General features: G+C 42.4%; 2 protein-coding genes across 6 annotated transcripts in view; one reads left to right on the forward strand and one right to left on the reverse strand.

Moving 5' to 3' along the window:
* LOC106751617 (sphingomyelin phosphodiesterase) overlaps positions 1–24,035 on the forward strand; it is an 89,105-nt gene that overhangs the window by 32,020 nt on the left and 33,050 nt on the right. For 4 of the 5 annotated variants that reach the window (XM_014632573.1, XM_014632572.1, XM_014632576.1 and 1 more), the window contains exon 1: positions 21,549–21,957. The exons of the other annotated variant lie outside the window; for it this stretch is intronic. The gene's annotated coding sequence lies outside the window, so the exon portion shown is untranslated. Of the gene's footprint in view, positions 1–21,548; positions 21,958–24,035 lie in introns of those variants that run through there. 5 annotated transcript variants of the gene reach the window in all.
* LOC106751620 (endocuticle structural glycoprotein SgAbd-1-like) lies at positions 9,007–10,786 on the reverse strand. Its single transcript, XM_014632579.1, has 2 exons — positions 10,775–10,786; positions 9,007–9,381 (listed from the first exon to the last, which is right to left on the reverse strand). The coding sequence occupies exons 1-2, from the start codon at positions 10,784–10,786 to the stop codon at positions 9,007–9,009; spliced, it is 387 nt and encodes a 128-aa protein (XP_014488065.1).

Below are 24,035 nucleotides of genomic sequence, written 5' to 3' on the forward strand. Positions count from 1 at the left end.
GACCGCGTAGGTCAGAACGGTGTCACGTCGAGTCCCAGCTCGTAGAAGGCAGAGGATTTTAGAATGAAGTAACAAATGTGAAGGAACATAATTGCACACTTGTTCTGCGATCTCCGGAGATCTCACGGATAAGTCGCGTGGGTATGCCAGGACTGAATGTGGACGCACAACTAATAAATAATTATAAGAAAATAGTAGCTTATAAATATTTCATGAGAATGCGATTTCCACAACGCAGCCGTCAATAATGAGATATATCTCTTTATATTGTGCGAAGTGATTTATACGTGTCTCCTTCTACGTTCGATCAACGTCCACGTCTGCATTGAGAACGAGAACCAACACGGTATCTCATTGTAGATTCGACGAAATACGAAAATTCCTCGCGCAAACACTCGCACGACATTTCTCGGGCAGGTACACCCGCGCGTTCTCGTCCTTCGACGTACCCAGAAGATCGCGCTTTCCCTCTCTCCGAGGATGATTCGTGCGCATCTCCCGGTTCACGCGAAACCACGGAGGCGTACGGAGAGGGGAGGATGGGGGCGTAAGGATGCGGCGAGCAAATCGAGACGAACAAAAGATGCGGGAGAAATTGTGACGAGAGCGCTGCGAGACGGTGCCGTCGTTTGACAGGTGGTATTTAAAGCTGGATCGCGCGGTGGCGATGGAATCCCGCACACGCGTTCGTGTTTCCCGAACGCGGTAATGATGATATTTACTGTTTCGACACTAATCTCACCGCCGGCGATGTAACGCACGCGCGAGCGCACGCGTGGGTGCGATGGAGACAAACGGCGTGTACTCAGGTAGGACCGCCGGGCTGCCGGCCGTTTTATCGCTGATATCTGCTAATTGTTCTGCACGCCGCGCAGGACAGAACGGAGACACGAATGCCCCCGGCGGGACGTAGGCGAGTCCACGGAACGCTCGATGTCTTCTGCGAAATTCGAGAAAACGCTGTAACCGATACATCGCGGCGAATGTCTCGCCGATAATTGTGCTACAATACAATGCTACGAGCGTCATGATCTTTGGATCTTGATAACAATCCTTGTATGCGGAGATATACGCGTCTACGTTGAAATAAATGCGAAATATCGCGAGGCGATTGAGAAATCGGCTCGGCTCGTCCGTATTTTCCGGGCGAAAATATTCGGTATTTCGATTTGTAATATTCGGAAGTTATCTCTAAATTAATTAAGTTAATTTATTCTCTAGATTTCCCCTAGACCCAGTAGAAATTTAGATTGATTCACCCCCCGAAGTATTTCACACGGATTAATTCTCCAGACTCTGTCAGTTCTACTTAGAAATTTCCTCCTGAGATATATCTTGAGCGTGCATTAGCGCGCACGAAGGATGTCGCGATAAGAGATATTTCGCGAATAAATTATTCGTATTAAAGCTCACGATATGATAAAACGAGCCGCATTCTAGTGCAATCTCGACGAAACAATGACGGTCTTTTTATCCGCATAAGCTAGAGCGTATCTAGGATGAATCCTATCGTCGGACGAACCCACCCTTTCTTTTGTCTCGACACTTAGCATTCTATATGTGCCGTAAGTCGTTGCATTGTTTGGTGTACTGCGAAGAGGATTACGCTCGCAATAAACTCTGTGAATTACGGCATCGACCACGCGTCAATAAAACAATTTGTATCTCCGTGGAACGGAATACGCATCATCAATCTGCGCTCCTTGGATCCACTCTTCGCCTACGATCGACCGTAGAATTTGCGATGCACCGTCGGTATATGTTTTGCGGCCGTGCAGAAAAACGAAATTATACGTATCCGGGGAAAGAGATTACGCGTAGTTTAAATTTCTAGAGAAGGGAAAAAGAAAAAGAGAGAGGAGAGGAAAGACGCGTTATTACTTAAAATACAGAAGAATTTTCGAATTTTTATTCGGTAGATTCTTACATTATTAATAATTACAAATTAATAGTCATCCTATTTAGAATTTTCTGAATAGATTCTGATCTTACTTTACTCGAGTAAAGCTTCAAGAATTTTTACACCGTGAGATATATTAAATCAAATTAAATTGATGAATATTAATAAATTTAGAAACGATATATCGAATAAAAAAAATTAATCAATTTTACGTTGAATCTTGCAAATTTATGTTACTTTCATCCAAATGATTTCGCAATGTAAATTTCATCGCCGCGGTATTCGATGCGTCGCGCCCATCGGGTTTTTCGCAAAATCCTCAGCTACGCTGGCCGGTGACATTTGACGATTGATCGAGAGAGACAGAACTGCGGGTGGGAACTCCGATCCGGGACATTTCGATAACGCGCCAGTACCAGACGATGTAGTCGGCGACGCGCCTCTTCCTCGCCTAAGTCTGGCCCGAGCGCGCAGAAAGGTGTTACGAGAGTGCCTCAACAAAAGGCGGCGCCTTGACATTAAAAACTGCTCTTCCCGCGAGAAACGCTGGCTTTATTGTGCGGACGATGCGAGAGCGACGACGAGCGCCGGGGACGGGCCGGGCCGAACGCGCGCTGAAGTGAAGCTACGCCACAGGAATAACCTGCCAGTTATGCGCTGCCGCGCGCGCGCGCGCGCGCGGCCAGTTACCCAAGAAGAAGAACAAAAAAAGAGCAAGCAGAAGCGGTAATCCGCCCTCGGATCTACAAATCCTCCGCCGGGATCTCCGATTCCTCTCTCAGTAGAGCCGCGTTTCTCTACGAGAGCATGAGATGCATCGCTGCGACGCTCTATCGAGCACGAAATCTCGGACTCGTGTTGCGTCATTCCGCCTATAAATTTTTTTTTCTCTCTCTTTCCATCCCTCCCTCTCTCTCTCTCTCTCTCTTTTCTCATCTTCATTCGGGTGTAGTCCAGTCCACCATCTCTAACCCAGATCTATCGGATTTAGCTGCCGAGTTGCCTTCGACACGGATTTGTTTGCATTCCGTGGGATGCGGACATCTTAATGTCTCGAGAGCGGCGATCTGAATTTTGAAACAATTCCGGGATGGTTTCGCTCTCATATACATAGGGATGAATCGACTTTGGTCGAGAAAATCTCAGTCTTGAGACGAATCATGCGGTGGAATTTAGGGATCAATCGTGCAAGAATACGTAGGTACACGTAATCCGACCGAGGCCAGAGATAGAGCGAGACGTAACCTCGCAGTTATGCCGCGCGGGGTTACTCAAGAGGAGAAGCGTGGTAATCCGCCCTCGGATCTGCGTTCATTCGCTCATGAACTGACTTAAAACGCCATTACGGGCTATTTTTACCTCGGGACGATTGCAGGAATCCGCCCGATGCTCGTGAGCCTAATAATTCTAGTTATCGTGTATACTGTTCCAATCACCGGCTCAGGCATACTCGAGCCGATCCGAGTGGAATTCGTGAGTCGCACTCGTTAATGCTAATGACTATAGAACACGAAAGATCGAGAGCTCCTGAGAAATCCTTTGACTCATCATACTTTCCTTTTAATTAAAACATCGATCTGTTCTTGAAGCTACAAAATCGAGATAAAGAAACCGAAAGGGGAGGGTAAATAGGGTAAAGGGAAGCAATCCCGTGGTACGTCCGAACGTCGAAATGCGACTCTAGAATTGTGTGATACTTCTAAGAGACCTAGCAATTTTAAATGTAGATTTTTCTATTCAGTAAATATCTTCTTAAGATAAATTCTGATATTCTCAATATTATGAATTTAAGAATTGTCGCAACTCTTAACGCATACAAGTAAATATCTATTTATTTATACGGAGGAAACGTCATATTGTGTATGTATAGTCAATTATATTTCTACTTCTAGTAAATATTTGCCAAATAATATTGTAATTAACCATTCTATTTTGATCAAGTAAATATTACCTGAACCGGTAGCACTTTTTTCTTCGATGACAAATGACGTAAAATTCATTATTACGGGTTAATGTAAAATTGGCTTCTTTTAAAAGAACTTTACAGCGAGCTCTCAAAGATACATAGTGGCCGAAGCTAATCAGTCGTACGTTATGCAAAATCGGACTCTCTTTCGACTCGTGAGGCCGCCGTCACGCGTCGCTATCGTGACGTCCAGCGTTTATAACGCGACGTAATGAAGTATAATCATGTAATGATGCGCGATTTGGTAATTGCGTAAATTCGCGCCTGCCCGCTAAAGAAAGGCTCATCCGTATAATCCGCCCTCGATACGATCTCCAATTACCGTTATAGAGACCGTAACCCTTCTCCTTTCCATCCGAGGGATTTTTCACCTAGATCTCTCGCAATCTTTTCCCCCGAGGATCCCTCGACTGAATCCCGCTCGTTATTATGAAACGAACTGTTCATTAACACGCTGAAATCGCGGGATGGTTTTATAATAGACCCGGTTGTTTCGCGCGACGGCGATTATAACGCGCGCTCTGACGCGCCACGTAAATGCGCTTTGTGATTTTGCAATGTGACTAAACACTGACAGGCCCGAAGCTGTAATTAATCCGTACGAACGGTCATAATCGCGCCGTATGCATATAATACAAGTGATCTCCTAAGCATGCGCGTTCTTTACTTGAACTAATCACGGGTGGAATTGACACCAATAGAGAAAGACGCACGATGTATCGGAGTAAAGTATACATGAAAAATATAACATAAGAAGTACCACAATATTTTGTAATGCTGAACCATACCAGAATTATGACTGAAATTATGATGTATGTTGTAATCTTTGCTGATGTATTTCATATGTACACATCACGAAAGATTACAATATACATCATAATTTCAGCCATAATTTCAGTATTCAGTCCAGAACAATTATAAAATTTTCTGGTAATTTCTACTACAATATTTTTCTTCGTGTACCTGCTCGCTGGAAAATTCACCGAGATTAATTTGCACAAAAAATTACCAATCTCCAAATTTATTCGCTTTACCCTTTTTCTCGCTAATAACTATAATACACCTAAAATTTTAGTTAAAAATTTCGCGAGATAATCTACTTTTTTTCCGCGTGTTTGACTTCGCACACTTCTCGAGAAAAGATGCCGAGTACTTTTCAGCTCTCAGAATCACGTTCGTGATATTCATCGCAGGGATCGAGCGGCGACGCCATCGCGCTCGGTAGAATTACCTCCGTCGAATGTTAATAACGACGGGATTCTACCGTGATGTGAACGATCACGTCTGTCCCGGATAGATGCCATAACTCTCCGGACGTGACGGCGAATAAGTGATTATAAACGCGTGCGGGGGTTAGTCCACGGGATCGGCTCCACTGTAATCTCCTCTCGTCGTCGTCGTCGTCGTCGAAACTGTTCTTCTCGAGCCGCAGCTCAGATCGCCATCGTGGATTTCCTCTTTCTTCGCGTCGCGTTGCATCGCTGTGTGTGCATCTGCGCCCACCGACATACATATGTCTTCGGTTATTCCCGCGGTCGTGCCTATCAGGACCGCCCACTGAGGGATTCAACGATTAGAGACGCGCGCTCGCGCGCTTCTCGTTCGACGATATCGGCGGGAACGAGCAGGGAATTCCTCTCCTCTCTTTCAAATCTCTCTCTATCTCTCTCTCTTTCTTACTCTGACGATGAGACCCAGCGCTTATTATTGCCAATCACTTTTGTTCCCGCGAGGATCTCAGAAACCGGCGAGCAAACGAGCGAGCGAGCTAGTCAGCGAGATCTCGCTTGCTCGCTCGCTCGTACACGAAATAAAAATCGTCCATGGCGTGTTCGTTAATTAACACGTTGCGCCGAGAGCGCATCGGTTAATTATGACGGGTTAACGCGGCCTTTCGAAATGAACGCTCTTTTATCGCAATTAAATACGTTAATTAATCGACCTCCGTTATCCCCCGGATGGCGCAACCCGCGCCTATTTACGAGGCACATTTGGTCGTAAGTTCAGATCAGAATGAACGAAGTGCATCGGTATAAAATATACACGCGTGATAATAATCGATTATTATGGTTATTACGCTTTTGCGCGGACTTTTTATTACAGTGAAAGAATTTCACGAGCGGGATGCCTACGAGGAGAATACGAGCGCGCGAACGCGCCCGCTCGTGCGTCTTCTCGAGGCGCGATCGTTCGAGGGTTGAACGTAGCAATGCAATGCTGTCGCGTATTACTGATTCATTTAATCGCTAACTACGCGGAGGGAATATTATACAGCAATTTTTTCATATAAATTCTCTTCAATTTTACCATGTTTTCATTACAGTGAAAGAAAAAAGTGCTACATTCAAATAAATATTTGCTAATGAGAATTGGAATAATTTAATCATTCATTTAATTATTAATTATTTATTACTCGGATTAAGTAAATTTATCACTCGGATTAAGTAAATATTACTGGAATATAGCACTGTTTTTCTTTCAGTGTAGTAATGCAAGGATAAATTGCCATTGGACTTCATCTTGCTATAGTAGAGACGCGGTAAATTTTGTAATGGTAGATCTCAGTTTCTAAAATACAAATAGATAGAGACAAAAGGGGAATAAACCAAGGCAGAATGTCGATGTATTCGGTTACAAGATTCCATAGCAACTTCTGTTGTAAAATAATTTTTTTATACTTTTGATCGGCGCGCTCATATTTGCTCGCTTGCACCGATCTCCGGGGAGAGCGGCTCTATTATTAAATTATCGGCCTCATCGGCGATTAATTTCGGTGTAGTTTGCACTTCGCGCCGCACGTTACCGGTAATAAGATCGAGATAGCCGGCGGGATAAGAATCTCAATGGATGATTTCCCAGCTTCGCGTGTCCGTCGTAAGACATCGTACGGGAAACGAGGGGGATTATCGAGCCTCCTCATCTAAGTTTTCTACGCAACGTCGCCGATGCGGACGCTGTCGTGGCAGGACGCGGAAAATCGTTGCTCGCTGTATCAACGGATACAATTGTGATATTTCCATGGAAATATATACCGTGAAATTGAAACGAAGCCGCGATATCGGCGACTGAGGGGAGACCTGGAAGGAATTTTCTTACGTCGCGTCGAAAAAATCGCATCTTAATTGTCGAATCGATGTCAATCAATGTTGATTGCGCTCTTCACGCGAGGACAATAAACGGTGGCCGTCGGTGACATAAGTGCACGGAAAGAAAAGATTAATTTCGGTAATTAAATAAGTTAATAACATACAAAAACCTAACGCCTTTAGCAACGTGAGCAATTTTACTGCAATAGCAAACTTTTTTGGTGCTACAGCAAGACTATTGAAGCTTTAGGTGTCCATATGTTACAACTAATTTGCTATTGCAGCTAATCTTCTTTTCCGTGTGATATCATTGCGATTAATTACGCCACTTCCGTTATCAGGAATCGCGAAGAGCGATAGGTGTGAACGTCCATCACGGCAAGAGATCCTCCTATTTTTCCCTCGCTGATATTTTTATTCCGTTCCATTTTTTTCCGCTGTTATTTACTCCTCTTAACGAGGATTATGGAGAGGCCATTATCTCGATCTGCAATTTTCTCTTCCGGAATCTTCTTAAATATAGAAGACTTTACAAGCGAAACACACGCGATATGAGTTCCTCGGTGTGGTTTCTATTCGCAACTTACCGGACCGGTCGCAAAATAACGGCCGCTACATAATCGCGGAATAATTCATAGAGCGCAGAATGTTCCAGCCTTGATAGCGATTTCTGGCGATAATGAATTTCGCTGTAATCGTCCCGCCACTATTAATATTTATCGCAGCCGCCTACGTGCTCTCCGTCGCGGATCTCTCTCGCTTGCTCGCGTTCCTCCGTGATCCCCCGGTCGCGAGGAAATCGCGTCGACCCCCCGAAGACGACGCCTCCGACGTTGTCGCGGCTCTGTCGCGGCCGAAAATAACGTAACGGCGCGTCAGGCCGGAGTTTTGTTTCCAGCGCGGATCGCGCGGAGAAGGTCGCCTCTTTCATCTGATCGCAGCATCTATTTCCACGACTATTTCTACTCCTCCACAAATAGAAACCTGGACCATCCGCTGGTCTCGCACAAGTGTCGCCGAAATGACCAAACCGGTGGCTGCGGCGGCAGCGTGTAGCATGGTTACATCGTCTACACGGTTGCGCAAGAATAAATAAATGCCAGGGCCTCTCAGAAATGTGTCTGGCGCTCGCCCACGAGAGGATATCCGTCGTAAAATATCTAGGCGCGTCGTCTCTACGGAATTTACGAAACGTAGTCGTGGCGCCGCGCCACGTGCGATCTAGAAAGGTAGGAATTCGTGAATTGTAAGAAACAGCGGCGCGTTCGCGCGAGAGACGCGACGGAGCGACGGTGCGAAAGCGAATTGGAACCGTGCGACTCCTCCGGACTCTTCCGGTCATGAGAATCATTCGGACGCGATTATCTGACGCTCAAACGCACTCTGCCGACTTCGAGATGTCGCGAGGCTATTCGTCTCCCGTTGCGTCTCTCGTTTCTGCGAGAGTTTAAAGCAGCAGCGAAATAAGTACAAGCGTCTAAAATATCGCGTATCTTTTCACACCGAGAGAAATTTCAGTTGTTTCCTCGACGTCCACTATATCCTTTTTATGGTTTCAACCACAAAAGTAGTAGTAGCGGTATGCATGAAAAAAGGATTTAGTAACAATGATTAGAATTTGGTTGAATAGTTTCAACTAAATGGCTTGGTTACATCAACCAAATCATTTAGTATCATATATTGTATATAATATATGGTACTATAGTACAGTATATGACTAAACTATACTTATACTTGGTTGCAGTAACAAACAATTTGAAACTATTTCACGATAATTGTCATCAAATCCTTTTTTCAGTGTAAGATTATTACCGCCGACACTGTAGTAACACTTACTGGCGAAAGGTAAATAATTCTTTCATTGCGACGATTATAGTTACAAGTGCCAGATATTTCTCTTGTTATCGCGGGCGAGCTGAGAAATAATGTATCCGACAAATCATCTTCTCTCGTATTTTTTCTAAGAAATATTTGTATTTATATTAAGAAACCTATATTTATACACGTGGCTTGAGAGGTATTCGCATTGTCCATGAAATGTAGCTAGTCGTTGTCTATTGCTGGTACTCGGGTTGCGGGTGGGCTAACACGTACTCGACGGCCCTCTGGATCTGTTCGGGTACGGCGGGACCGACCGGCAGGTGATCGCCTTGAGCGCGGAAACCGTTCTCGTCGGCGACATAGCTGACGGCGATGGGGGTGCCGTCGGGGGCGGTGTACTGGTATTGACCTTGGGCGACCACTGCGGGTTCACCTTTGGGTCCTACGGGCTGCGGCGAGCCCGACTCGGAAGCGGCGATGCCGTTCTCGGTCTCATACTGGTAGCTGTAGGTTCCCTCGGGCGAGAGGTCCTGCGCCTGCCTCAGGATGGCCAGAGGCGGCTGGCGCTGTTGGGCCACCACGACGGCGACCAGAGCAAGGGATACGATCTGAAAAGAGAATCGATGTGACGAATGGCCCACTAAAATTATTGTTATTCTTGGCTTAAACTGTATCTTCGGGTTTTAACCCAGGAATATAGTAATCACAATATGTAAGATTATTATCACTGACATTATAGGAACACTTAGTAGAAAAATAATTCTCCTGATTATAACTATTTCACTTATGCGACTGTCGGGTGTGCAAAAGTTTTTCCCGTTTTTTTCATCAGTTCTTTGCTCAGAATTCTCGAAAACTCCCTTTCTACGCCCGCGGGATCGTGCAGCTAGCGGAGAGATGACTTCGGACGAAATAGCACATAATTGATTGCTTATATTTAAAAATAAATAAATATTATATGAACATTTTGATTAAAAAACGGAGCGAACTTTCGCATCAACCCGATAGTTACAAATGCCAAAAATGTTTTTCTCAGTGTTCGCAACCGTCGTGAAATTTAACGTTTATTCTGAGAATTACTCCGTGATGTTTAATGAAATGTAAAATTTTCAATGTAATACGATGCAAAATTTTTAAATTTTCAATTTTGCAGTCAAAATTTTTGTTCATTCAAAAAGGCACGTCGGCTTATCGATCGAAGACAAGCGAAAGAGATCTGAGATGTCGATCAAACGACGTTACGTCATTTAAAAAAGCTACAGGGCTATTTTATAAACTTACAGCGACGATTATATAAAATCAATCATATAACCAGTCGGAAAGTACGGAAGGCAAAAAAAGTCGTTACTTTGCGCTCAACATAGCGCTGCGAAAAAAAAAGATTACATGTCTCGCGGCGAATCCGTGTAAAAGATCAGATATCAACGATGTGTTAAATAATCCCGAGATAAGCGAGCTAATACGAATGACGATTAATTACAGGTTCGCCGTTTCCTAACACGAGCCTCCCCATTAATTCGTTGCGTTCGATCTATTATTACAGTTAATTCCATTCTTCTGTCGATAAATTAGCCAGACGTTAATTAGTTTACAGGATCGTAACAAGCTATTGTTCGCAACGATCGGTAGAGATCAAAAAGACCGGGAAAATCCGAGGAAATATTATCGCGAGTGGACGTTCGTGCATTCGCGACGGAACATGACAGATGAAAAGTTTCATGAAGGTTAATTGAAAATCAGTTGAAGTTACGAAGACTTGGCGAGCGTTAAAATGTAAAATGTTAAAATTCTTTCAAGCAACAGATAAAGAAAAGCATGTTAAAATGTTAAAATTCTTAAAATGTTAAAAATGTTAAAATTCTCTCAAGCAACAGAAAAGAGCCGATTAAACGCTTTCGTTCACGAGCCGATATTAATCGGGTGTTAACTCGACGGATGAGCCGACCGTGCAAATTAACCGAACCGAAGATTAAACTGAAGAAATATAGATGAAGAACTCACGAGGAATTTCATTTTGCTGAATGCGAGTGTGTTTCGAACCTCCCGGTCCAATAGAGCGTGATGAGATTTCGAATGTGATCGTCACAAGGTTCGAATGCGCTTTTATACGAAACCGTAGACCCCACTTTCCCTGATCCAGCAATGGTGCTTGGAAAAAAAAAGGAGAAAAAGCGCGGCTTCGGGAGGAAGGACAGAGAGAAAGAGGAAGAGAGTAGGGGGAATAGTGTCTTCCACCAAAATTCGTCTTGACCTTTCGCGACGCCTAAATTGACCGCTTGCATAATTCCCCGAGAAACCCGTGGCACTGCATCGCTCGCCCGCGACGTCCTCAAGAGTTCATCATGCACGCGACATGCACGATGCATTCGTCGTCGAAGCATCTTTCCCCTCCCCTCCTCTCCGGTAACGTCCCGAACAGTTCGAGAAGTCCACGGCGCGTGGACGTTGTTTCAAATATTCGAAAATTCTCCTGAATTCTCAATCGCAGAGTTCCAACGCTTCGGAAGGAGACCTCGCTGATTCTTTTCTAAAACGAGAGATCAATCACGTTCAAACCGTCGTTCAATTTCGATCAATCGTTCCCGTTGAAACGCATCGTATGTGTTGTTCGGCTGCTCGTTACATAATTCTGAAAAATTCCTGGAAAGATCGCTCCGTACGAGGAACCCGTTTTGCGAAACAAACGCACGCCGCATGATCGCGTGTAGTACTCTTCGTTACCATCTCGATAAACGTTAGACACGTTATATTACTCTGGCAAATGGGTAGGAAACGCGCTCCGCTGCCCCACGATTTACGAGTAGCCTAGGCTGCCTCGCGAATCTACCGCTGTTTCGTTTTTGTAGAACCGTCCTCGCCGCCGAGGCGCAACGAAACGTTCGCTGGGATAAAAATGTAGATATTTTAAACAATAGGTAAGATTTACCGTACGGTATCCGAATCGTCGGCAATTGTGCGAGTTAAATGAATGAATTAATGCGTAGGATCGATATATTGGAGGTTCTTTCGAAATAGAACCGTTAAGGAGGAATCGATTGCGAGTCGAGCCGAGAGAGCTCGAAACGAGCCAAGTGTCCATAATCCTGGAAGTCTATTCACATAATAATGGACAGTTGCAAAAGTGACAACGTAGAGGCGGCGAAATTAATGTCGACATGTCCGAGCCGTAAAATTGCAATCGAAGATGATTAATCGCGAGGTGGAGACACCGCAACGGAAGCTGCCGGAGACTTCAACGCCCGATCGTGCTTTCTCTCCCTCTGTGTCCCTCTCTTTGCCAGCGCGTTCGATCGCGGCTCCTCCCGCTATTTAAATGTTTTCTAGCGAAACTCGCATAAACAAGATTGCGTCAATGTCTAAAGCGAACATCGTGACTCGAACGCAAGAAAACTGTTTTGAAGAGTCACACACACAATTAGAAACATTAATATTTTATTTAAAACTGTTACATATACAATGTGAGTGAACAAAAAGAGAAGGTATTTACAATAGAGAAGGTATTACAATATGTAAATAAAATTGATAATAAAATAAGTAAAAGAAATTAATAATAAATGAATAATAAATGAACAATATTGATATTTAATAGAACTTATAAAACAGTCGTATTTCGTCTCTTATAGGCTATTTAACTATTTTTTCTCTGGTTAGACCAAAAGCGGAGCTATTTCAAATATTAAATAAAATTAAATTTACAGTGACAAGTTCCGTTAAAATATAAAAAATATACATTCGTATACGAGGATATACAAACACACATTCATGATCAAAGATAATTGTACTAAATAATAATTGTACTGAATAATTTAATTGCTGAAATATTTCTTTCCTCTTCTTCTGCACATTGAACGAGTTTTCGCAGGCCTATTTGGAATTATGTCCACCGTGTCGATAATTCGTACACGTACGGGAGAAAAGATACGAAGTTCGTCCGCACGAGCCGCGCGTTACGACATCGACCTTGCCTGAGAACGAGTGTGTCTCACTTGGACGCGAAAGGCCGCGGCGATTTTTTTTCCTCCTCTTTTTCCCCTCAACGCGAAAATAAGAGACGGATTTCTCACAGCGCTCAAGAAGAATTATTGCGACTCCAACCCGCTTTTCGCGCCCGTTTTTCCAAGACGAGAGACACGGCCGACGGTCTCTCCAGCTCGACGAGCGTGAGCGAGAAGGACGACGCGTCGTCGCCGCGGGGACGAGGTTAACGCGGTCGAAATCTTTGTTCTTCCTGTGGCGATACTATGCGCCGCCGTCACCGCGTTATGTCACCGCCGGTAGCCATTACTCAGGCAAGCCGTTTTCTGAATGACGCGGCCCGGCTGTTCTCAGCGTCAGGATTTTCTGAATGAAATCCAGATTCTGTGCGATGTAGCAACAATTAAATTTATCATACCCTTAACGCCAATTGTTAGCGCACGTGCGGATCGCCGATATCTTTCTTGGAAATTAATCGATATAATCTTGCGAAATGTCACATGCTTAGGCCCGTACTCGTTACTTGAAATTTATCTCAAGTGAGATTCTCAGATTCTAACTTAGAGTTAGTTGTAAGTTAGTTGTAAGTTTTTTCAGCTGTATTGAAAAATTACAAAAACGTAATGTTGCATATATATATATTGTATGATTCAAATAAAAATATAACTCTAAATTCAGATCTGAGTATCTCACTTGGGACAAATTTTAAGTAACGATTATCAATACGGATCTAAATTCGAATCTGAATATCTCACTTGAGGCAAGTTTTAAATAACGACTATGAATACGAACCTTGGTATAATCGATTATTAAATAAATATTCTGATTGCGTTCAACATCGGCATTCCTACAACGCGGGCCTCAATTGCTACCCCGAGTGCGCGAGAATTATTGCTCCGCAATGTTTTGCAAACAGCAAGTAGTCTATATATCCGACAACTCTGTGAGAGAATACATATAATTAATCCTCTCTTTCTCAGTAGAACGACGCGAACGGTACGAACGGTACGTCCACCATGAATGCCGTTGTGACGGCTTAATTACGCACGATGACAGATTGCTACAATGTCGGGACACCTTGAATCAATCTCCAAGCATCTCTGTGAGCTACCGTGTGGTACGCTTGTACCTCATTTCCGAGGGAACAAAGCGATGCCAATCAATGTCCGCGTCTCGAGTGTTTACCGGCTCTCCCGGCGGTAAGTCGCGCCGACGAAAGCGACGCCGAGCGATTGAAATTTGCCACATCGTTCCCGTCGCGCTTGTGTACAGCTCGTGACGTTACGTAACCGTCGTGTGGAGAAGAGTTTCTACCAGTGTGTCCGGGGCACACTCTCTTTGCTCAGTTATGCAGAATGCATAATTTCATCGGGCGAATTTCTTAATTATATTAATGCCGACGCGCGCTCTCCCCGTAAAAATCTCGAATAGATTCACGACCGATCGCTTATCGCTCGAGTCGTCGACTGCAGGAATTGTGGGAATAAAAAATTCGCATAAGAATATTATGCCCCGCTCTTCGAGAATCAACCTCGTCTGCTCTCCCGCGTGAGAGAGCCTTGAACATTAAATACTGTCATTGGCATAACTGCCGGATAATGCTAAGCATCCATAAAAAAGGTGAAATGGTCGTCGTCGCGTGATCCTCAATGTCGCGAAAATTATTCGCACAGGAATAAAATGCCTTCTTGTGTCGGGGAGTTATGAAGATCGATGCGCATAGGCGATTTACAGGGCCAATTGCAGTCGCGCTTACTTCTGTGAAGTTGGCCCCATTTCCTCAAAATTTGAAAAAATGAGCGAAATTCTGTTTGTCTCCCAAAGTTCCCTACCCCCTTCACCCCTATATTTTCTTATGGTGTTTCGACCGTTTTAGTCGAAGGAACTCTTATTAAAATAGATTAAGAACTTGAAAACTCTTTGAATAAACATAACTCTTTGATAAACAGAACTCTCTCTTTTTTTCTCAAATTTCGAGAAAAGTGGAGCCAATTTTACAGAGGTGTCGCAATTGCTCCTTTGCTTTCGTACTTGGCCATCATTCGCGCGGTTCTGGTATCTGCCGTCCGTTCTCCGTCGCGTACTGTTGATATCATCATACATCGTTTGAATAAAACTCGAGTGAAACTTGTCCCAATTACTCGTATAAAAAATTTCTTGGGATCTAATTGAGATCCCAGTCCGGTTTTATAAATTAATGACAGATTCTAGTTGGGAAATTTACCCGGATTCTAGTTAGAAATGTAATATTTCAAACATACGATGCTAAGGGAGCGCGTAAACAGATTCTATTTGATTATCTCCAACGTTTTCCAAAAGATTATTTCTATTTTATACTACGATTGAACGGAATATACGAAACTTTAAGTATTCACACTTTACAAGTACATACACACGCTCTATTAAACATAGTGTTTATTAACCCCCTAATCAGATATTCTAATCTCAGAATTTATACTGTATATGGAAGAGTCTCGGAAGATTTCTGTGCGGATACAGAAACGCTCACTCTCACTTTCGATAGATGTACCAAGCGTTTGAAAAAAAAACTACTCGCCAGCCGACGACTCGCCAGTTGACGCCCATGACGTAGGCAATTAAGTTATTCGCGTTACGATGCTGTGCTGAGTGGTTTCGGGCATTTATAAAAAGGTGAAATGATCGTGCCGCCGCTAATGCTCCCGACGGCAGACGTCAACCTTTAGAAAAAAATTTGTGAATGACTGACTCTATCGTGCCTGGCCTAACTGCCTGCCTGTCTCTATCCATATAACGAGACGCTACATTCCGCTCCGTCCGTTTCGTGCGCGGATTCCTACCTGGCGAAGACAAATCTTCCCGGATTTTTATTGGCACGCGCTAACCTTGTGCACCTCGTTGTCATCGTGGTCTCTTCTTGACCGGGTCCCCCGAAGGCCGAAATAGACTGAGTTACGGCACGATCCGCCACGTGATCTTCGCATGGTCCAATGCATAATAATTTGTTCATTGTGATGTTTCTGTAAAATATAAATTTTGCGCAACACAACAGCGCGAGTAAAATATCTTAAACGCGCGTCTTATCCTGCGGCATTTTGCACTGCGACGTTATGCAACGTCGACCGCGCAATTCCCTCGTTACTCTCTAAAGTGCAATCAGTGTATTATCATTGAGAAGCAGTCAATAGTCACTGGTGATTATAGTTGTAAGTCTAGCACTGCAAATCGGCAAAATTTCACCGCAAAAATCCAGTAATAGCAGCGATTGTTCCCATCGCCGTCCCATTCCCAAGGAAATTTAACTGTAGAAACAGTGAAGAAAGATATTATTTGTTACTTCTTTTTTTATTAGCTTATAACCATATTTCTAAGATGTTCTTAATGATTTTATCTAAAATATTCTTATATGTAATTTTGTTTCATTCATTTAATTTACATTGTATATAAAAAGTACATACATACACATGCTTATTTTGATGGGATTCGAAGCCTCTAATTTTGAATCTACAACCATGTGAACTATGCTAAATATAAGATATGACCTAATATATATAAGTATATGTATAAATATTTCTATTACGGGATGCGATTTTCAATGAATTTTTCACTGATGAAAATCAATGAAGTGTGAGACAAAAGAGCTGAGCGAAAGCTGAGCGTTTCCATTAAAAATGAGTGAATGTTCACTGATTATCGCGGTATAATATTGTTTCGCTGATTCAATCAGTGACATTTTCACTGATTCGACTTAAGAGAGTATTAGTTTGATCCTCACGCTCGAGACTTGCTCTCCGCATTCTTCTCAGCCGCTTGGCGATCGAGCGGCTTTTATTTCGCGTTTATAACATTACGTGTTCTAAAAGACACACGATATTTATTATTTAACGGTTACGTGGTGCGCACAGCACCCCGCGGGTTGCCTCCGCCGGCGACGTGGAAACAGAAATCTCATATGGATGTGGAAACTTGGTAGCAATCGTCTCTGATGAATAAAACACAGGGTACGGGACGACGGGATACGCCATGTTCTCATCATCGAGCGCCTTATAGAATAATAGCGCTCTTGACGACTCTCGCGAGTCGTAACCCAGTATATAATTTCTTTCGCGCGTCTGTAATTCCCTGAAACTGACTGACTATGCCGAGCCCGTGCATCACACCGCGCGTGTGCTGCGTGCGACCGTGCCAGAAAACTCGGAATTAAACGAGGCAGTGACGCGCAATTGATCGTGCCCGGCGTGTCATCGGTCGTGCATTTGCCCGTTCGTCAACAGTCGAAGTCTCGAGTCACGCGTGACAATAATACCCTCTTCCATCATCGGCGATGAGATATTACACTCGACAATAATACGTTGTACAGAATGAATTTTGTCACGTCAAGGAGAACGCAACCTCGCCGCTTGTTGCGATGAAAGGAAAAAAAAAGGAGAGATAATTAAGTCGATGTTCCTCGGAGCTTCGTTTACTTGTAATGCTGAGTCGCAATGTGCGATTAGGCTTTCAGCAAACCGGATTATTTCGCATCGAACATTCGCATGTCTTGCCAAAGACTTATCGTAAAGTCTCTAATTATCCGACCTGAATGAGAGCGATTGCCGTGCGAGGCTATGTACTTCTATTATTATTATCATTCGCGTTTAATATAGTGTTGCGAATGAAAGAATTGTCGCTCAGTGGTCGTTGAGAACCGCCGAGTTCGACTCGGGTGCATCATCGTGCGTCAATCAGCAAAGATTTTAGCATAGAATCGCGTGATATGGCATAAGGTACTTGAACTATCAATTATATGTATCCGTAAGACGCAAAATCCACAGAGCTCACGACTCATGTACGAGACGTGACAGCTATTAAACGATTGACCCGTGCACCCGATGAGCGCGCGCGCGCCGAGATCTGCAATCTCCCTTCCTGTGACGTAATTAACGAGGATACGCTCGCAGCTCGTAGCTACTCGTTCGTGAACTATTGTTCGACTAAAAAAAAATAATTAGCTTGTCGCGATGACTAATTATAACACGCGACGTCGAGACATCCACCGGTCATTCAATCATTTGCAATTAGACAAGTATTTGAATCCATTTTAGATAATCCGTATAATATAAATAAGATTGTTCCATTTTGAAAGAAAGAGAGAGAGAGAGAGAGAGGCTGTTAATTAAAATAATTTTTTCAATTGAAGTAACATACATTTTCTGAAATCTGTAACTTTTTATGAAAGCAATTGTTGATTCCGTTTAAATAAAAGAACTTAGATTTAAATAAAAATATAAATTTGTTATTAATACCCATCGAATAAATATTTTCTATTCTTTAGATATTTTTTCTCTCAGGTAATTCACGGATAAAATCAGGAAAAAAATCTATATAATTTAGTCCGTATCGCATAATATGGAATAAATATGAATATTTATAAATTTTGCGAATATAATTCTGGTTTATTAAATACTTTCTCTCACGGGTGAAATTTTATTCTTGGACTTGAACACGAATCATCGATCGTGTTTAGAGCGAATTCTGCTGATGAATACTGCATCATCGTGCTGCAGATGCTTGATTCAAGTTACTCTCGATAAATGTTCGTGTATCACTGGAGCTAGTTCCTTCGATGCATATTTCTCGGGCTCGCACTTTCAACCTTCGACCAGCACACGTGATGTCGATATAGCTATTTGTTTGCAATTTTCGCGCTGGAATAACATTATCGAGTAATGTAGTTACATCTAACGCGCGACGTATAAATTGCCATGTGCTACATTGAACATATTGAGGCATAATGTAACTGCCTTACGAGGTGCGGCAGTTTCTGTCATTACGATGGCCAGAAACGACATATTTTATCGTATAATGAGCATACGCGGCGTACACACGCGAGAGACGTGTTCTTGCATCGAATGATCTTCCGTTCATGTCGATTAACATTTCACTCTCGGGCGAGTCCATGAGAAAACGATTTCATTAGCAACAACAGAAGTGATTAGCAGCAACCGTTCATATTGCATTAGCAGCGTGTCTATCGTTCTTGCGACTCTCGAAAGTAATATGGTAACGTAGAGACGTTCGATGTGAGCGGATAAAATGACTGAGCTTGCTCGCTTGCTAGTCAGCATTGCTATTAGCATTTCGATATGATTTTAGTCACGTATACGTTACTAGTCACGTTCGTCGAAATGTCAGTGTGCAACTTTGATTGTGTTCTCAATTGTTTGAGAAAATCTTCTCTCCCGACAAAGAGTGCGAACTATAAATCTTCGAACGATCTCTGTATTACGCGACGCGTAAGATCACAAATGAGATTCCATTCCAAATTCCGTCGCCAACTATATATAAATCGCCTTAACGGCAAATCTAAAGATCGGAGAGTTAAATTGGATTTTTATATTGATGATACACAGAAAAAAAGTACTGGGTTCAGGCAAATAATTACTCTAATACTCCTTAGCAAATTTTTATTCGGATTAAATAAATTTTACTTAGATGAAGTAAATATTTTACTTAGATAATTTGCTTGGAAAATATTTTACTTGGATTAAGTAAATATTACTTTCACTAGTAATCCGAGTAAAAATTTGCTAAAGCGTATTAGATTAATAATTTATTTGAAATTAGTTTTTCTTTCTGTGTACGATTAAATATCTGTTCAATCAGAGCAATCGAAAGAATCTTATCTCGTTATTATATTAAACATGGATATTAACAACATCATTTTTATGCAATAAAAATACACGTGTAAAGTTAAAAATATATTTTTTCCAGAATTCGCAATTTTACAATATATAATTCCAAAGATTAAAATAATCCATTAACATTCTCCTATATGACGTTATAATTATAATTAGATGTATTATGCGTCACATTAAAATTTAAATCGACAAAACTTAAAATTAATCATACTAGTGTATCATTTTGCAGCGCCTTTTCATGGTGATAGATCGAAATGCCTAACTAAACTTTCATACGAGTTAACGATAAAACAGATACCGTGACTATCCATGAATAGTAAGAGATCTTCATTTGACTTGATGTTAAAATAGATGCCTGAACTATCCACGGACAGTACATTAACACCACTTGGTATTAGAAGGAAAAAGATATTTTTCATATATTTTTGCAGATTTGTTAAGAATCCTGAAACGAAATTTAAAAACAACAGCTGCACTTATAATAACTAATCGTTTATTGTAATTTTTTCACGGTACAGCTTCCATGTACCTGAGTACACGTGACATGATTCTCTAATGAGACATGATGATCAGGTTGCACAGAAACAGGAGACGCGAGATACGAGAAATGCTAATCATTTTACAAGTCTGCTAATAAAAATAAAAACGAAATTGACCATTTTTTCTCCAACTGCCGCGAAATTATAATTATTGACTGTAAATTCGAATGTTAAATACATACCTTTTAAGAAGCCTCTTGGATAAAACGAGAATTGCGTCATTTTTTAGAAAAAAGCTTCTAAAAAAATTGCTTGTTGTATTAATGTACTTGTATTAATTACGTAATTGTTATGTAGTTAATAACAAACTGTCGAAGTAACTGTTTTAGGCTATAGATTATAATATTTAGACGCTCCGGTTTACAGTCAGCATAATTTCCGACTTATAATAGAATAAAGGAGAATTATAGCTATTATTGTAAATTACACACCTTTCATCGTTAATAGACCTTCGCACAAATTACGGAACTAAAGCTAAAGCCAGCAGTATCCAGCTGACCAAGTAGCTAGGAAGCATTTGCTAGACGGTTGAGTCGTAGCAAGTTATAACGGTAAATCTAGGTTTGTCTGGTTCAACGTTAAATTGGACGTATGAATTCATATGAGGCAGAATTCGTCTTTCGAACTCGTATCGCTATCGTGAGCGGCACTTAGTGTTTGCAAGTTAACAATGCATATCATACGTGTCAGACCACCTCTGTCGATGGACTCTGTCAAAAGTTATCCTTTTATTTTAGTTATATTTTTAAGTTATATTTTATTACTGTTGAAAATATTTTTCTTTATTTGCGTGTTCATAGATGACATAAAATTTTCCGCGACGAAAAAAAATCCGTGACGCACATTATATTACCATTTTTGGGGAATAACGAAGAAATACTGAAAACGAGCGCGATTTGATTCGGTCACGTCGAGAAGCACAATTCCGGAATGTCGCGAGAAATGAACAGCAAAATTGCACGTTCGAAGGCGAATGACGACGGTGGAGAAATTAAATAGGCGTTCCACTAATCCTAGGTCGCCATTATTGTTCAGGGATACTCGAAGGTATCCATGATAAATCCAACCTTCGAATTAACAAAGCCGATATCCGGGTTTAATTCTCATTAATCCAAGATCGCATTAATCATCGCCGTATCAACATCGCATAGGTGCAAGGTGCAATTACGCATACGCATCTGATCGATCATTGTAGCGCGACTAACACGCTAATTTTAAGTCGCTGTTTGTTGCGTGGGTGAAAAATATGCAGTGACTCACGCGAGTGCCGCAAAAGCCGATCGCGATAAAGTTCTTTTGTTTCCAATTTCCTCTTCTCTCTCATGCGAATATCGTCACAGTCAACCAATAAAAATATGACAGAAAGAGAGAGACCCATCTACTTCTCTTCTTCTACGTCCGTTAATACGAGAGATCAAAGGAATCTTGCCGCATGCTCCGGTATCACATATACGACGCTCACAGTCGCGCGTTTATCCTTCACGGCAGTTGCGCGCGAGTTCTCCTCTTTAAACTCAAACTTCTGCCGCGCAACTCGCCGATTGGTCGCGTGGGTGGTGGACGAGTACGCGCATGCGAGCGGGCGCACGCGTGCGAGGCTGTGCTCAGTTTACGCCGTGCGGTCGGCGCGAAAGGTACGATTTGTATGTGGCCGTCGCGCCAACGGGAAAGAACGCCTCGTGACCGTGCGTGTTGGATCGCGTACGAGCCAGGTGACTTTCGTCTCGCATGATCTCCACGAAGCGAACGTGAAGCGACGGAAGGAGGCTGCGGCCCCGGATCCACCGCGATGTCGCGGGATTAATGTTCTTCGACGGAGTCAACGCATCTCTTTCTTCTCGTCTCTCTCTCTCTCTCCTTTCTCTCTCTTTCTTTCTCTCCCCCCGTCTCTTTCTTTCTTCGAGTCTTCTCTCCGTCCGTTGGCGTCCCGTTTTCACGTCGGCGTTTGAACATCAGCCAGGCACGCGCTTTTTACGCACCAACGTACTCGTCACACTACACTTCGAGATTTGTGAGTATTTTATCTCGTAGCACCAAAGAGACCGATGACGAGCGCGAGAGCATCACGCGACTGTTTATTTACTTCCGGCCGATACCGAATTGTCCGCCGCGCCCGCGCGCGGACTCTTAATTGAGGAGAGGGCAGCGGACGCCGGATGTGCACGCGCTGTGTCCAATTGCATTCCGCGTATCAGAACCGTGACTTCGGTATAGGTGTTCTTCGCTCGCGTCGGCGCTCGGGCATGTACAGACGTATCGATTTAATTTTCAACGAGGATCCTCTTCCTCTCACACTCGGCTAACGACACATGGAGGAAGTGAAATTTCTAGAGCGGAGTGATCGCACGAGCGATGACATAAAACTACGTTTTGCCCGCTAGAAACGCGTGATCTGGTTGGCGTCCTTTCTTTAAAAACATGACGATGACGCGCAGAGATGGCTCCAGCGATAATGGCGCGATGTAAACAATGTGTTGCCGGCGATGTGAATAACGTCATCATCAGTCGATGAGATTGAACAGTGATTTATATTGATAGAACGCATAATGAGGCGCGAAACAGACCATCCGTTACAATTTGGCTCAATTTTCTTCGACACGCCACCGATAGCTAATGTTACTCAATCGGTCTCGTATTACCCGTCAGCAGCTTCGCAGTGTCGAACTTTATCTCTATGAATCTCGCGCTCGGTATCGAAGTAGATCGATTTCACTAATCCCGACAAACGGGATCTCGAAACGGTCAAATTGTCAAATTCACGCACATAGCGCTTGAGAGATTTCGAATATGAAATATGAAAAGCACGCGTGGATCCGCTTCAGCAGACACAAGAAACCGATGTCGAAATCGGAGGAGATTAATCTTATCGAACCGATGGAATATCCTGCTGAGGTCGTTCAATGTCTTCTCTCCTCTTCTCTCTCTCTCTCTCTCTTACAATGATACAAATATTGGGCTAGTTCAAAAGTTCGTTACGCGTTTAATGTTAATCAATCTTATTAATCTTATCTATTAACCCTTTGCACTCCGCTGTCGCCGTAGCGGCGACATGGTTGTTTTGCTTCCTCGGCACTTTAAGAAATTTTAAGTCCTAAAATTTATGTTTTTCTTTTATAATATAAGTTAGAATATGTTTTGTTATAAAATAGCTAAGAAATAAAAATTTTGTTTTATTGAAACGACTCTATTTTTCTTCTACATCATAGGTATGTACTTGGAACTAATAGCCTCTATGCATTACTAGGCTGGAGTGCAAAGGGTTAATCTTATCAATCTTATTAATCTTATCTATTAATCAATTCTTCGCTCAGAAATTCTAGAATTTCTATGGGAATTGAATCATGTAGCTATATGAAGAAAAATATTTTATTGTTATAGCAAAGCCATCATTGCGTATTCGTTGTAATCTTGATAAAATTTAGTTGGCGTAACCAAATTGGCGAATTATTCGTAATTAGAGCGGAAAGAGTTTTGTCACCAAGATAGAGAAAATATTTTGCTGAGTGAATTTGTTCTTAGGACACATTATTTAATTTGCTGTTAGTACAAAATGGTGTTTTCTTACATTTATTAATTAATTTGTTCTTATAGCAAGATAATTTGCGGATTCAGCAAATAATCCGGCGAATGGCAATTAGTATTCTCAACAAGTCGTTTCGCTATCCGTATAGTAAATGACAGATTTTCCTGTGGCAATAAATTATTTTTCTCCGTGATACCGGAGAGATGGCAGGTCGTCGAACAAAACGACGCATATTTAATTGATTAATTGTACCTTAAAGTAAATAAATGTGTCATACGTGCGCGTACATTTTCATTGAGAAACAGAATGAACTTTGCATTAACCAAATAATATACAGCGGTAAGTGAAGATCGAGATCTCTCTCTCTCCCGAGACTCTCGGTCGCGAGAGTTACTCACTGTAGTAGTATATTGTACACTCACACACGTGTTATGTAATTATAAGTGATAACTGTCGTGTTTGGCATACAGGACATTATGTATAGCGCGCCAGCGGTATTGACTCCATCCGTGATTCACACGCGGCTTTGTCTTGAGAGGAGGAGGAGGAGGTCGCGTGTGAATATA

This window comes from Dinoponera quadriceps, unplaced genomic scaffold (genome assembly GCF_001313825.1).
Source record: "Dinoponera quadriceps isolate SergipeBrazil2010 unplaced genomic scaffold, ASM131382v1 scaffold386, whole genome shotgun sequence".
NCBI lineage: Eukaryota > Metazoa > Arthropoda > Insecta > Hymenoptera > Formicidae > Dinoponera > Dinoponera quadriceps.